Raw genomic sequence first — 15819 nt, 5'->3', positions numbered from 1 at the left:
TTAATCCCCCCCCCCCCCACCCCCACCATCTGAAGCAACCACCTCTTGAGATCTGTGTGTAGAGATCTTCAGAGTGTCCTATAGAAGTCTAGATCTAGCGGTGAAACTTTGGATTAAAGGAACCTTGTGTTTCGCTGGCGATGCACTAGATGTGATCTAGATGGCGCCGCTACTCACTATGGCAGCTCATAGTATTGAACGAAAAGTGCATCTGTCTTTAAATATATATATATATATATATATATATTGCTGTAAAAAAAAAATACAGTCAATTTAGAATCCAAGTGTTAATATAGCCCAATATTCACTGCCTCGAATGCATGTAGCCATAGTCTTTCTTATGTTTTAAATGGCAAAACAACGTTTTGTGCAGGATACCCACGATCACAGGATACAGCTGTGCACCGAGTATGAAGCCAGCATCTCAAAGGGTGAGATCTTCCTCATCATAAAATCACATGACCCCAATACGGCTGCCGTTTTGGGTCAAAGTGAAAGCTGCTGTTCGATTTTTCAAGTCGGCCCCTAAGATATGAGAGATTCCCAGTTGACACAGACAAGGCAGTGGATTGACATAAACACACAGAGCAACTTCAGGGTTAGAATTAGTTTATTCAAAAAAAAATATATACATGACTGACGATCCAGTAACAATTCTCCTCCGTTCTAAAAAGCATTAAGGCGGACGCTAATTCACTCGCCCCTCATTCTTGCTTTTCACTTCCTGAGGCCTGGGTTCCAGTCTGGGGGGGCTAGGTGGCACAGACAGACAGACAGACAGAGGGCTAATTCACTCGCCTCTCATACCTGCCTTTCACCTTCCTCTGGAGGTCTCGGTTCCAATCTGCACAGGTCACAAATGAGTGGTCAGTGGTCTCAGCCCCTAGACAGACACACTAGTCAGTCTCTGCTTGAGAGAGGCCCAGGACTGACTGACAGACAGGCAGGGGGTGCTCAGGTCTGTCTGTCTGTCTGTCTGTCTGTCTGTCTGTTAGTGGAAGCTCTCACTACAGCCAGTCCCTTTCATCAGAACCGCCTTCGCAAACTAGAACTAAAAAAAAAAAAAAAAAGAGTTTAAATCAGGCAGATCTCTAGACGTCTAAATCGTCGTCGGGGTCTTCTTGGTCGAAGTCGTCACTGGCGTCTGGCTGGTAGAGGATTCTCCCCCCGCCAGAGTGAGGCTGAAGCAATGATGACTTCCTGTAGGAGAGAGAGAGAGAGAGAGCACTCGTTATCCAAGTGACACTCCAATACCTCAGCTTTTCACCCACGTTGAAAAGTTTCCGAGTTTTCAAAACGTTGGTTTAAAAGACTAAATGTGCTCTTAAATCACGGTTTATAATTTTAGTACTGTGCCCGTTCAATCTAACTGTAGTTAACAAAATCATTTCATTAATCTTACCTCTTATATATATAGCAAACACATATTTTCATTTTAAAATACATGGTGCTACTTTAGGCTAAAGGAAGCTCTCAGTTTCTTTGCCTTGTTCTCAGGATATCCGTTACACTGCCTGGGTCATTTCAACTCTGCTGTGTCACGTTACTGGCTGAAAGCGTGTCAGTCAATAGGGGAAGCAGCTGGTTACTGACAGGAAGAAGCCTTTGAAGGGTGGGGGCAATTTCACCCTCTAGCTGATTAAGCAAGACAGAGCTAGAAGCCCTGTAGCTGTGATATGCAACCTCCAGCACACTGTGCCCTGTGGCTGTGATATGCAGGGCACACCTCCAGCACACTGTGCCCTGTAGCTGTGATATGCAGGGCACACCTCCAGCACACTGTGCCCTGTAGCTGTGATATGCAGGGCACACCTCCAGCACACTGTGCCCTGTGGCTGTGACATGCAGGGCACACCTCCAGCACACTGTGCCCTGTGGCTTTGACATGCAGGGCACACCTCCAGCACACTGTGCCCTGTGGCTTTGACATGCAGGGAACACCTGCAGTGCCCTGTGGCTTTGACATGCAGGGCACACCTCCACACACTGTGCCCTGTGGCTGTGACATGCAGGGCACACCTCCAGCACACTGTGCCCTGTGGCTTTGACATGCAGGGCACACCTCCAGCACACTGTGCCCTGTGGCTTTGACATGCAGGGCACACCTCCAGCACACTGTGCCCTGTGGCTTTGACATGCAGGGAACACCTCCAGCACACTGTGCCCTGTGGCTTTGACATGCAGGGAACACCTCCACGACTCACTTCTCCTCGCTGAAGATGAACGGTAGAGACAGGTTCTCTTTCGCACGGCGCTCGTCCTCCGACAAGCGGAGGTTAAAGGTCAAGTTGGCCGCAGGGTCACCCTGCAAAAGAAAACACGGCAAGCGAGCCAACGACACGTTTCAGTGAGAGAAAGTTTGGAAGCAACACGTGGGCTTCTGTGCAACTCACTGCTGTGCAACTCAGACTAACTGCTCACTAAACACCTTGCCAGAGGATCACTGTGTCCTCTTTTAAAAAAAATGCTAATGATTTTAATGAGCAATCCATCTCGCAGGTTCAGCAATACCCTGAATATGATCCATTTACTACCAGACTGGCACAATACTCAATGAAGTCTTCTTCATGGCAGTCCTTAGCTGGAAACCCTTGTGGAGACAGATTGCTCCTTAAAATCCTGAGTATATTTTTAAGACGATCCTCTGTTCTGGGATACCAAGATATTTCGGCTGAGCGTGTTCCTCTGGCAGTAAACTCCAGTACTGGTAATCTTTGTCAACTCCTTTTAAAAATGCTTCAAATCAAGTTCCCCCTAATTCTTCCATGTTCTAACCTGAATAGATTGAGTTCTTTAAGCCTATCTTCACTGAGCTCGCTTGAAACCTGGGAGTGGTGGAACAAGGCTGGGAGCAGTGGAACGAGGCTGGGAGTGGCGGAACGAGGCTGGGAGTATTGGAACGAGGCTGGGAGTGGTGGAATGTACCTGCTTGGTCTCCCCCTTGCGGTGTGGGGCAGGCTGTTTCTTGGTGCCCAGGTCCCTGAGAATCTGCACTGAGAAATCCTCCCGGACACTGTAGCACTCCTCCTGAGCAGGAAAGCAAAAAAAATGATCCAGCAAAGGGACAGAATGAGAGCTAATCCGAGCCCATTAGTGGACCTGCACAGGACTCAACACATACAACAACAGACAAGTTCTCTCACCTCTTGAGACACTTTGCCAGTTTTTCGGCGCTGCAGTGTCCTCACGATGCCATTTGGCTCCGCCTCCCCACTCACACTTCCAGACACAGGGGTCACTGTGACAACCGCAGTGGCCACGTGACACACGCTACCCACAACCCCCTGCTCATGGAGGTCAGAGTGCAACAGTGCGATGACACGCTTCACTTTCATTCCTGAGGAAACAGAAACGTCACTAGAGCCCAAACGCTGGTTTGCTTGACTCAGTTTAGTTTCAGTAACACTGATGAAGGCACTAGAGCCCAAACGCTGGTCTGCTTGACTCCGTTTAGTTTCAATAACACTGATGAAGGCACTAGAGCCCAAACGCTGGTCTTACCTCCCCTGCTCAGCTCCTGCAGTGACTGGCAGACTGCAGTGGGCGGGGTGTGGAGTAGCAGCCAGCTCAGCGAATCGATGATCAATGTTACAAGCTTGGGGTCATCTGTTTGGCTGATCCGGTTCCTCGTGTTCTGAGCGCTGTAGTCTTGCACGGAGAGCTTTCCCTGTCCCAGCCACTGCAATGGATCAGAGTAGCCGTCATGGAACACCAGCCTGGGAAGAGGAGAGGAGAAGCAGACCACTGCACTGAGACCAATAAGCTAAGCAAAATTAGAGACTGTCTAATTTAATTAACGACTATAATATTTCACACATGCAATTCATTTCAAATAGTAAGAGAAAAGGAACACACGGCCACAAATGGTAAAATGCAGAAGACTTTTTAAAAGTTGTTTAAGATGCCTAATTAAATCACAGAGCAGTCTAACATTGTCACACACGAGTGCCTATTGTTTCTATATCGCTGATTACTGAGCGGAAATTGAGATTCTCCCACCCGGAGGTGTTTTCATGCAGGCGGGTATATAAAAGAGATCAATGACACATGTGGAGGTGTTCTGATAAATCTGCACATGGCTGTAGCTAAAACAAATAACTTCAGAAATCTTATTCCCTTCAGTTCACTACACAGGTCTCAATTATTTGACCTGTTTTCTGGCCCATACAGAAAGTTCCCTCGCGGCAGCAACTCTCAGGACAGCTCAGGACAGCCGAGAGTCAGGGAGGGTCCTCCCAGCCCCAAGACGGTCATCTCTTTACACCCTGGGACTGGCGTTGTTGCTGAGGTAACAGCAAAATCACATTTAAATCATTGATATCCCCTTTAAAGCCACCACTGGCAGGGATAGATAACCCCCATTGCTGTAGCAGTAGTGCCATGTTTCCATCTGCCACTGGGACTGACCTGAAAGCGGTCTGAAATCAGACTGGTTCATCTGAGATCAATTTCAATCGCGGGCTGGCAGAACCCCGATCTCTTCACACTGACTTTGGAAGTTATATAACGAGCGTCCAATGAGAACGATGCAAACAAGGTTTTAAAATCATAAACTACAGAGAGGCAGTCAGTGAAATATTAGTGGTTGGTGAATTAATTTGTAAATAACAAATATACAGAATCGCGATGCATACAGGTTTGAATTGTGTCTAATGATTGCAGACTGGATTATAGACTGCAGATGCAACCGGCCCCAGTGTGATACTGGGAACGAGACAAGTATTTCACACCGGTTTCATGGTGCAGCTGGAAATGTGACAGAGTTGCGATTGCAGGATTGTGCCGTGGTCTGAAGGTCGAAGGTTAAAGATGACAGTCCTACCTCGATGCTGCACCACTGTCCAATCCGGTTCGGAGTTCATTTTCCGAAACTTCAAACCCAACAACGTGGACCGGCTCATTACTGAAACAATGCAAATTACACAGATATTTCTACACTTTATAAAGCACTGTTAACACAGCAGCAAGAAAACATCAGCCACCTCACTGCATCCCAGCGCCTCACTGCATCTACTCCTCTGTGGTTTACCGTTGCAACGCAGCCTTGATGAATCCCTTCAGCAGGCTTCGGCCGTCACACTCAGAACTGTCTGAAGGGATTAAAGAGACATTCAATCTACCGTCATGAACAAAATTATCCCATAAACCATACTTGCTGTGAGCTTTGCTCACTGTGTCCAGTGTACAAGTCTCCAGTGTCCAACTGTGAAATAAGCATGCTATAGCAAACATGTCTTCTTTATTTTATCTGGTGTTATTTTATATATATATATATATATATATATATATATATATATATATATAAATATATAAATAATAGTCGAACCCCCCCCCCCCCCCCCCCCCCCCCCCCCCCCAGGCTGGTTTTGTGGGGGGCGTTGCGACACCAGTGCTGCTGGTCGCGACTACCAACGCTGTGCCCCGTTTATTTTGCCTTAAAACTGACATTAAAATTGCAGGATTTTACATTATAACCACGGAGCTTAAGCTAATTATTTTGAAACAGTGACTGCTGCAGCCACGGCGTGGTAGTTACCGCAGTGTGTCAGTGTTATGTACGGTTCATAATGGACATTTTAAAATAAAATAAAATTAAATTAAAACAATTTTATTTACCTTTAATGACGATCAGCCCTCCCCCCTCGGTCCCCTGTATTATCTCCACCAGCATGACCCGGTCTGTTTTGAGGAAATCCCGCTCTGAAACTGCAGCCCTAACGCAGCGTCTGGTGCTCTCACAGCGCGGCAGCGAGAAATACAAACACACCACCCCCGACGCCCCCTCAACACATCACCGCATCGACTCTCACTCTGCGCCGGGGATCAGACGCGGCCTTCCGGATTCACTTTCGGGTTAACTCAGGGAAATACGATGTAGGTTTTAAGACATGGATATTATTAGCAGGGGGCGGGCTGCAACATGTAATTTAAAGTCTGTTTGACCACACAAGGGTTTTGAGAAATCGTGTCATTAAATCCCGACCCTCTGACGTAACCAGGTCGAATTTGTGTTTTGAATATTGATTTTTAAATTTGCATTCATTCTGAAACTGCAGAGTATTACTATTACCGGGAAACTGTAATGTTTTTTTTGTTTTGTTTTGTTTTTGTTGTTTTTTGCAATACATTATTCAGAAGAGAATAAGTTACATTTGTTGTGCAAATCCTGCCTTTCTGTAAATAAAACTGTGCTTTTCAAAAATAAGCCAAATCATTTTATATTTAAATTTGTTTGTATGGTTTTTTTTTTTTTTAAGATAGATTTGACTTGTGTTTACCTCCTTACCTAAAAAAAAAAAAAAAAAAAAAAAAAAATAAAAAATATCTAACGTTTCGGGAATGCTGGGAAATGTAGTACAAGAGCTTGTAGTTTTCTCATACAGATCAATAGAACGGCCTCGACCAATGAACGCGTCCTCTTGGATTTGTAGTTCTTTATCCCTACCTTTCCAATGCATGTGAACGGAGAGACCGCCCTCGCAGAACTCCATTTCCCAGACTGCTGCCTCCAGCGTGTGTCCCTGGCGCCGCCCTGGAGTCCGCTGACCGAGGTAATGGTGGCACTCGAGTGGGACGCGTTGAGTCGACACGGAGTCATATTTAGGAACTTTTTGTCTTTTTTTTTTTTTTTTTTTTTTTTTTTTTTTTTTTTAAATCAATAGATAAATAAATAAAAAGCGATTTGGGTTTTAAAATAAAGGCTGAAACCGCAGTTCGTAGCTGGTGCTAACTCGTTGGAGGGGGGGAAAAAGCATTCGTGGCAACTCGGGAGATTTGTGAAGCAGGTCCCCGGCATAGCAGCTGCCGGAGCTGGGGGATTTCAAACCGGGAGGACCGGGATCGGTAACGGGCCTTAACGGGCTCCGAGAGGGCGGAGGAGTGGAATCCGTGTCTGCGGCTGAACGGTTCTCCCCGGCCGGGGACTTGAGCTCCGGGGAACCGAGGACTGAGAGAGATCGGGACTGGAGGGAGGGCCTCTGGCGACATAATGCTCGAAATCATGGCCGAGCATCAAGGTAAACAAAACAAACAAACAAAAAAAAAGAGAATAAGATTATTTATGCGTGACGTTAAAGTCTTTAAACAAAAAAAAAAGCTTGAAATCCTTGAATTTGTTAAACATTGATGCGTTTGACTTTTGCACAGGTTTATTTTTTTTATTTATTTTTTTTTGGCATTGTCTAAATCAACCAAGTTTTTCTATTGCAACGATTAGAAAAAAAAAAAAAAAAAAAAGTACTTCTGTGTTGCGAATTTTACCTTTTTTAAAAAAAAAAAAAAAAAAAAAAAAAAAGCCAGCTTACAAACTAAATAAATATAATGTCGACTAAATATGCATATATTAAAATAATTCGTATCGAGAATACAAGGAACAGGCCGTTTCATGTAGATTAAAGGAGGGGGGGAGGCTTGGTTTGTCGCCAGTTGCACGGTGTATGAATTTAAAACCTAATATTTGATGTAATTTTTAATCGATCAAGGAAAAGGTTGTTTCACACGCCGGCAATCCAGATTGTAAAACAGAGTTTCAGAGGAAATGTAGTTTGGAGGGGAAAACTGCAAATGAAAAGTAGCCGATGGCGCTGTAAATAGTCGATTATATGCTCCCCTTGGTACAAAAATATAGATAAGTTGCGTTTGAACCTTAATTAACGTTTGTGTTCATAATGGATTTGTTCGGCAGCGTAATGGTGTTGAGTGTAGATTATATAGAGATAGATATATATAGAGAGAGAGATATAGAGAGAGACATATATAATATATATGTAATTACTAGTACCAGCAAGGCCCGAGAGAGAAGATTTATTTTTGTTGTCAAACAATGTCGTTTTAAATAATCGGACGCTTTGATGTACATCATATTTTATGACCTGAACCAGACATAGCATTGAAATTAATCGCAGGTCTGTTTTTGAATGTATCTGCTGGTTTTATACGGGCTAGTTAGACAGATAATAAATAAATGCGATGTCTTTCTCCCTGCAGATTCCCTTCTGAAATGTAAAGCGGAGTCTCTGGTAAGTTGAATTATATTTATATATTATTATTATTATTTACTGTTTACCAATGCATGGATTTGGTTTCTTCTGCACCTAGCATGTGCTCAGTGTAATTTATATATTTCTTAAAGGGGCATATCAGGACTGGTGTCTGCGATTAAGATAGGATGACCAGCATGTGGATTGATTTAGTTGTACGCTGTTAGCATGTTTTAAAGCCATAGCTGTTCATGTCTGTCACGGTTTATGGATTTTATTTTTGCTGGCATCAAATCCTAACTCCAGCATTGGAAGGATAGCCTGCGAGGATGTCTCCTGTTGTGTGCTAGGAAAATTTAATCCAGACTTGGATCTGAGATTTGGGTAATTCGATTCTTTCTCCTTCTGAAACTGAAACAAAAGAACACTGTACTTAAAATAAACAAAAAAACAAACAAAAAAACGGACCCCAGTTAACGTTGGGTCAGTAGTTTTGATACTAATTCATGCTTAATAAAGTTCGTTAACCACATTTCGGATATTTAAATCCAGATTCTGTTTATAGATTAAAAACTCTAGCTGGCGGGAGAGCTGTGGCTATGATTTGAAGTTATGCTCGGGTCATTACCGGTATAATATCGTGTGCTGAAGCGGTTTTAGGAATTTGTAAAAATATATAAACATCCATGCAATGTCAACGATGCTGAAACGCCAGTACTGCCCACAGGGCCCCCGACAAAGTCCTTATTTCATTAAATCGAACACAGCATTAGTTTTTCCTTTTATCGGTTCAGAATGAAGCATAAAACACTGGGTTGCGTGAAATGGACCATGGAAAAGTGACCTGGTTACATGTGCCTGGTCAAACATTAGCCCGCATGTACAAGACCTGAGAGTGCCCTGGTGCTAGGAAATGGCTGTGTTGGGCATCTGCAGGCAGCCAACAAAACCTTCCAGTCGTATGACCGTTTCAGGGCTCAAGCTTTGATAGTCTGTTTCAATGCATTTTAAAAGATATTTGATGTTCATGTTTCATTAAATGCTGTAACCTGTAGTCTTTTACTGATGGATTTCCTGGCTTAGTTGCATTAAAAGTGTTTTAGTCTAAACACATCTAGTCTAGGGTTGTTAATTACCAAGGGTTAAAAGTTTTAAAAATTTTCCCTGAACCGTTATTGACAATATGCAGCCCAATTATAGGTTGTGATACAAGTTATTTCTCATTTTAGTATCTATATACAATCTTTTTCCCTATGTAACTGCTGTACCCATAGTCTTCAACACAAATACACAAGTAAGGTTGAATGTGTAGACAGTAGAGCATTCCAAATCGTTCTGAAATCCTCTCTTGAAATCGCAGTGCGCCTGGGTTCCCTCGTGCATGGACCTGCGCAGAATGCCGTTTCCCTGATCTGTGTTCAGACTGACTGGCTTGTGTTCAGGTCACAGCAGAGTGCATGACTTTCTCCTGCTCATTATTGTCAAGAGAAAATGATCACTAATATTTTGATAAAATTCACTAGATGTGATCAAACTCCCTTTCAGAGCAGGTGTGGCGTCTTTTTATTGTGCTGATTGACAACTGACATCACGGAGATACTGCAGAGTGATCTGTCCATCGCGGGCAGGTGTTGGGACTCTTGGTCTCCCGGTTGGTGACCTGTCATTGACAGAGTGTGTCTGGTTATACCGTCTCGCCAGGTTTGAAATCGCTGGCTGTGAGCGCCCAAGATGGCGAGGCACAGCCCGCTGCCCCAGCCCAGCCTCCAACATGCCGATCGCACGAAGGCGCTGCTCTCTTGACAGACGTGGCATATTGCTTTTTTTCTGTGATTTTCTTTATTGCTTTTATTCAAGCTTGTAATTCAACAGCTGGAATCCCTCCATATCCAGCGTCCAAGCAACTGCCTCACTGATTAAGTGCTTCAGTCTTTCACAGTCACTCAAGCGTGGTCAAGGATGAATGAACGAGTGACTGAAAACAAACCAAAAACATTTCAAAGTATCTTTTGATTCTCTCTCTCTGTCTGTCATATATATATAAAATAAATAAATAAATAAATAACAGAAGACCCAGACTAGTATAAAAAAAGTTTTCTTTGTCTATGGAAACTAGGTTATCACACTCCATAAACATTTTTAAAATTGTGAAATTCTCTTTTGGACATGTATTCATTACTTGAATACTTAGTTGGACCAATTAATCTTGGAGACCCCTGCCCCTGGGGGGGGGGGGTTACATTTTGAGGAGTAATTAGTAAGCAGCGTTTCATCTTCTTCACAGCGTGTGCGTTAATAAGAGTTTGGGAGTTTGTTGACAGCCTGTCACCTGGTATAGCTGTGAACAAACAATATTATGTGGAGTTTGAAGTCCAACCACTAAGTGGCTCTAGATAACAGGAGCTCGATTTTCTTTAAATCGTTTGATATGCTGCTTGAATTGCTCAGTTTGTCAGCGTTTACTTGACTTAGAGCTGTTGTTCTTTTATAGTTTTCTCGAAACATTTTGTAGGAAATTTTTAGTGTAAAATCGTTCATTCAAGTAAGGCTCATTTTTACTTCATCCACAGTATTAAATTATTTCCACATGTATTCCTTTACAGAAGGGTTTTCAGACTAGACTAACACACTGGGAAAGCTTGCAACCAAATATGTTTAATCTAGTGGTGTTAAGAGTTTAATTTAAATGTATAGTTTTGAGTTTTGCCCAGTGTCGATTTAGAGGCTGCTTCAAGGAAGAAGACAGCTACAAAGTGGGTATAGTTAACGAATGTGTTGAGACACAGGGGTGTATGAAAAAGGAAACCTGGCTATAATAATCTCTCTCTGACATGCAGTTCCTGGGAGTTTATTGCAATAATAACTCCTGTTTTCTTTTCTCCCCCCCCCAACTCCCGTCAAGCCTCCCGAGAAGAGAAAGCGGACTGTGGAAGACTTCAATAAGTTTTGCAATTTTGTCTTGGCATATGCTGGGTACATCCCGTCCACCAAAGAGGTGGGTCAGTGTTACACCCTCTCCCTTACTACTTCCCTTGAATTGTATGGCAAACCCTGCTTAATCTATTCACAGTTTAGAAAGAAAATAAATGTTCTGACTGGAAGTCTTTCAGTGCCTTCAAAGTTTTTTTTTTTGCATTTATGAATGTGAATGTTTTAGTAGTTAAAGATGAGTCTGGTTTCCTTTGTCTCCCTTTTAGGAAAGCCAGTGGACCCCGCCGAGCTCCAACACCCCTCACAAGCCAGCAGGGGGCGGTGCAGACGCAGGAGACGGCTGGGCTTCGGCCCGGTCCGACCTGCACACCATCCAGACCTTCGTGCGCAAAGCCCGGGCCTCCAAGGGGAAGGGTCTGCGCCGGCTGCACTCGGACAGCTCCCTGCTGGACAAGATGAGGCTGAAAGACTCCCTCTTCGACAGCAGCAGCAGCAGCACTGCCTCCTCGACGCCCAGGTCAGAAAAGAAGAAAGACAGGAAACTGAAGAAGCTTTCCCTGGGCTCTGCCACCTTAGCAACAGCAGGGGGCGCCACCAGCGCGGGCCAGGAGAAGCGATCCCGCATCAAGCGTAGCAAAAACTCCAAAGCCACCAAGACCCTGAAGAAATTAAAGAGCGCCCCCCCGAGCGAGACGGACTCGGAGGGGAGAGCCAAGGAGGGGGGGGCGCCCAGCCTGGGGTCGGGGTTCCTGGAGAGCCTGGGCCTGAGCGGGCCGGGCGGGCGGGAGGGCTTTGGGGAGCAGCAGCCGAATCACAGCAAGGAGGCGGGGTTTGCAGAGGTGCTGGGGGGGGAGTCAACCCGTGATGCGGATGCCAGCTCCAGCGAGGGAGAGACCTGGATCGCTGACGAAGATATCATGGTCGAGTCAGGTAACGGTTTGGGCTGTAGCGCTTGGTTTATTGTGGCTCGAGCTGTTTGCGGTAGAGATTTGTGTTAGGCGTCTATTTATTGCAGCGCTTCTCAACACCAGTCCTGGGGACCCCCTGTTTGGGGACTCCCAAACAGGGGACCCCCCTTTTTACTTGTTTTCAGCTTTTGAACAGTTGCAGTTCAAGTTACTTGTCAGATGTTAGGGCTAACTTGAAATATGCAAACTGTTCAAGAGCTGAAAACAAGCAAAAAGGTCTAATTAAGCAAAATGATCAGCTGAATTAAGGGTCTACTTTAGTAATTGAGTATATGTTGGAATGAAAACCAGCAGCCACAGGGGCTCCCCAGGACCGGGTTTGGCACCAATGCTGAAGATCGTTATAGTAACAGGTAGTGATTACGTTAAGGGTTAAACTCAGGGTGAAAGTCACACCCTAGCTTTGGGTGTCGGTGTCCCGAGGGGTCCTGGGCCAACCGTGGTACGACTTCTAGCATTTCATTGTCGGACACGAAGGATGTCAGGTATAGTAACAGCTTGTGCTTACCCCCCCTGCCTGAGGGACCCTGGACTAGTGGACGACGGCTTTGGGACCTGCGTCACTGTTACTAGCTTACGTTAAACCCACCGCAGACCCACGTCCCATGATCGAATTCAATTTTGTAGGCACGGGCTGTAGGATGCACCACGTTTCTGCGCCAGACCTTGGCAAAAAGGCCAGCGTGCCCGACATCTTCTACTGCCACAAGTGCAAAGACACGCGGCTGGACCGTCGCTCCGGGCACAAGAGAGAGGCGGAGAGGGTCTGAATCTGCCCCCATACCCCCCCCCACCCCGCCCCACTCTGGTGAGAGCGTAAACACACGAAGACATGATAGGGATTTGTGTGCTTGCTAACTCTGGGAGTTCGAGACCCTCCGACGAAGGGGCGTCCCGTTTCAAACTTAATTTTTTGAGCGGCTATTCTTTTTTTTTTTTTTTTTTCCTTTTTTTTGAATTGACCGCACAGTTTGAAAACCAGAAGGCTTATAAACTCCTGGAAACGAGTTATAACGGGCTTAACATGAACTGGTCTGGAATCCGAGGTTGAACTGGGTTGTGACTGGGTTCACTGTGTCGGTTTACCCTTCGAGGAAAACGCTTGTCTGTCGCTTGATGCTGGAAACCGTTCTAGTCGCCCTGAGGAAGGCACCTGCCAAAACCATTTTTGATTACTTTTAAGTTTTACTTCAATTAGCCTTCTGCTGCGTCCCTTTAAAATGTATAGAGGAGAAACGAATTCTGGAAACCTCAAGCCGTTTACTGCTTTGATAGGTTAGTCCAACCGGTGATGAATTTCGCTTTCCAAGAAATATTCTCTCTGTCTTTACGATCTGAAGATGAGTGTCTTTAAATCTCTGCCTGTTTTCTGGTCAAGATAATGATTTAGATGACATTGCAAAGAAAGAGATTAATCCTGTCTCATATCATATTTATATATATATATATATAATAATATATATTTTACGTATCATATTTATATATATATATATATATATATATAATATATATATATATCATAAATACGTTTCAAAGCATTGTATGATAAGACCTCTAACCTGTCCATATGTAGAAGCAAAATAATCATTTGTTAATATTTTAGACACATTCAGAGTCTTTTTCCTCCCCAGTGTGAATAGTTTGTGTAAAAGCTGGTATCAAAGACACAAAGGCTTGATACCCCATTCCTGTTTATTTATTTATTTTTAAAATATAGTCAGAGAACCAGTTTTAAACCGTACGGTTTGACGCATCTTTTTGGTGGAAAATAAGTTATATTTGTAGCCAGGTTTTCAGCTCAATACTAGGCGTTTGGATTATTATTTTCGTGGAAGGGCACTTTTCACAGTAAGTAGCTCTGAGTAGTTTGTCCACAGTGCCTTGGCGATCTTCAAGTGGTATTCTGAATGAAACGATTGTAAAGACACTTGCTACATTTGAGTTGAAAATGTATTACAATGTAAACAGCATTACAGAATGAACATGTGATGACAGTTTGGTTTTGTAAAGATTAAGAAGCTTATAAAACAAGTTTCATGATCACAGATGGTAATTCTGCCTGTTTTGATAGATCTTTGGTGATAATTGATCGCGTTTTCTTTTCAAACTCTTGTATGTGGTTTTTGTAAACCTGGTTGATTTATAATACATTGATGTTCATTTATAATATTAGTTTTTAGTAAATGATACGCTGTTCCTTTTGTGAAAAGCGAATCGTTCAAACAAATTCCAGCGACAGACTCTAAATGTGGCAAATGTCTTTAAAAATCTGTGTTTTTTCCAATCGCGCTGATCTCAGATTAGAAAGGAGTTGTCAGTAAGGTTTGCCCCACATCTTCACACATTAGGTACTGTGTAAAATACATCAAAAGTAGGGTTTTGAATCTGCGAACGTAACTACATTATATAAGTCAGGATTTCAGGTGAGGGGCGCAGGAGTTGGAAAATTAAGTTGAATTTGTAATCCTGAGTCACAGGCAAGTGAAACGAAACACGATGTTTAACCTAGCAATTTTCAAATCGAGGTTCAAAAAACTTCTAAAATCGATGGAAAAACGAAAGGAAGGTCAGTGCCCAGCGTTTCCCCCTGGAAGTATCTCTCAGCGAAGAAACATTTCTAATCAAAACGTTTGTCATTGAACTTCATTCTGTTTCACACTACTGGTTCCTAGTTATTTGTAACGTCTTTGCATAATACCTTGTGTCTGCGCTATATATACAAGCGATAAGCCAGTTCATCGCCTGTTATCTTTTATATCCAGGTACAATAAGAGCCTGGCCTGCCTGTTTGTTCTTTTCTTGATTCTGTTTAAATGTCCATGCTGAGAGAACCGATAGTTCCCGGTTGTAGACTATAAGCCCTTGCTGTTTGGAGCCCCTCTTCCGCGCCCCCCATTTATTTCTTTAAAGTTGGGTCCTTTTCAGCCCTTTCCCAGATCTTGTACATAATTTGACCCTGATATTGTACATATGTGAAAGAAAAACAAAACAAAACAAAAAAATGTTATTTTCTGTATTGGTTGTTTTTTTCTTTAGTAAATGTAGTTTGAAATACATTTCTTGATCGTTATGTATTATGTATATAGTGTATTACAATGAGCTGAACGCATAAAGTACAGCCGCTTCTGTGGGAAGCGTTTTATGAAGGGTCTATAGGATGGCCATTTTGCCTACAAGGGAGCGGCCACAAATTTTAGCGTGGAAGATAATGCAGCTGCCATAGAATATCTCAGCAATGATGACAGCTTTGCACTTATATAGCGCCTTTCAGTACTGGGGCCTCTCAAAGCGCTCACAGTTTCGACCAAAAATTATTAAACCATAGTTTCAAATTAATAAAAAAAAAAATAATAATAATAATTATAAATCAATTAATAACATTAAGGCAGTGCACCAGGAAATGCCGCCTTCAATGAGATTTAAAACCAGGAACAGACAGGTTGACCGAAGGTGGTAAGGAATGGCGCAGGAATGAGAGAATGCCCTTTCACCCTGGCATGCATTTTAAACAGAGATCCTGGGAGTGCAGAATGTTGCCAGGCCTGTGTGGAGATAACGCTGTAATGGAGCAAGACCATGGGACGCCTTATCGGTAAGAAGTAGGATCTGTGATCACGTGATCAAGCCTTTTTTTTGGGGGGGGGGGGGGGGGGGGGGGGGGGGGGGGGGGGGGAGGGGGGGGTGGGGGGGCGGGGTAACATTGCAGTGATCAGTCCTAGAAAGCGTGAATAAGTCTCATGATCAGGCAAGGATAGACCCAAGTTAGGGTACATTTCTAATAATCTATTGCAGAAGTTGACCGACCACCTGATTTATTAATTATTATTATTATTATTATTATTATTATTATTATTATTATTGAGTTTTTTGTATGGAATCTAAGTGATCACTATTAAAACATAAAATTGACATTTTTCCCCAACTTAAAGGTGACAACCCTA

The 15819-nt window shown here is 43.6% G+C and overlaps 2 protein-coding genes across 3 annotated transcripts; one reads left to right on the top strand and one right to left on the bottom strand.

Annotated features, from left to right (window-relative positions):
• Window positions 1–592: 592 nt before the first annotated feature.
• On the bottom strand, window positions 593–6089 carry elp5 (elongator acetyltransferase complex subunit 5). Of its 2 annotated transcripts, XM_041238352.1 has the most exons (8): window positions 5617–6082; window positions 5030–5090; window positions 4823–4903; window positions 3502–3716; window positions 3144–3337; window positions 2926–3027; window positions 2205–2305; window positions 593–1200 (listed from the first exon to the last, which is right to left on the bottom strand). In XM_041238352.1, the coding sequence occupies exons 1-8, from the start codon at window positions 5669–5671 to the stop codon at window positions 1092–1094; spliced, it is 918 nt and encodes a 305-aa protein (XP_041094286.1). In that variant the 5' UTR covers window positions 5672–6082; the 3' UTR covers window positions 593–1091. The 2 variants fall into 2 exon arrangements, with proteins under 2 accessions (XP_041094286.1, XP_041094287.1); XM_041238353.1 differs by lacking the exon at window positions 2205–2305 and having other exon boundaries at window positions 5617–6089.
• Window positions 6090–6532: 443 nt separating this feature from the next.
• LOC121306563 (PHD finger protein 23B-like) lies at window positions 6533–12225 on the top strand. The gene is made up of 4 exons (XM_041238358.1): window positions 6533–7016; window positions 7987–8018; window positions 10882–10974; window positions 11177–12225. The coding sequence occupies exons 1-4, from the start codon at window positions 6989–6991 to the stop codon at window positions 11906–11908; spliced, it is 885 nt and encodes a 294-aa protein (XP_041094292.1). The 5' UTR covers window positions 6533–6988; the 3' UTR covers window positions 11909–12225.
• The last annotated feature ends 3594 nt before the right edge of the window (window positions 12226–15819 follow it).

Source organism: Polyodon spathula, chromosome 48 (assembly GCF_017654505.1).
Source record: "Polyodon spathula isolate WHYD16114869_AA chromosome 48, ASM1765450v1, whole genome shotgun sequence".
Classification (NCBI taxonomy): Eukaryota; Metazoa; Chordata; class Actinopteri; order Acipenseriformes; family Polyodontidae; genus Polyodon; species Polyodon spathula.
The sequence above is the reverse complement of the archived record's forward strand: the minus strand, read 5'-3'. Positions and strand labels throughout refer to the sequence as shown.

Excerpts from the sequence above, each read along its gene's own strand:
- elp5 (XM_041238352.1), bottom strand. The coding sequence starts at position 5,671 with ATGCTGGTGGAGATAATACAGGGGACCGAGGGGGGAGGGCTGATCGTC. Across the intron at positions 3,717-4,822 it reads GACAGTGGTGCAGCATCGAG|GCTGGTGTTCCATGACGGCT; the intron begins GTAGGACTGTCA and ends TCCTCTTCCCAG. Across the intron at positions 2,306-2,925 it reads GCAAGGGGGAGACCAAGCAG|GGTGACCCTGCGGCCAACTT; the intron begins GTACATTCCACC and ends TTTCTTTTGCAG.
- LOC121306563 (XM_041238358.1), top strand. The coding sequence starts at position 6,989 with ATGCTCGAAATCATGGCCGAGCATCAAG. Across the intron at positions 7,017-7,986 it reads AATCATGGCCGAGCATCAAG|ATTCCCTTCTGAAATGTAAA; the intron begins GTAAACAAAACA and ends TTCTCCCTGCAG. Across the intron at positions 10,975-11,176 it reads ACATCCCGTCCACCAAAGAG|GAAAGCCAGTGGACCCCGCC; the intron begins GTGGGTCAGTGT and ends TCTCCCTTTTAG.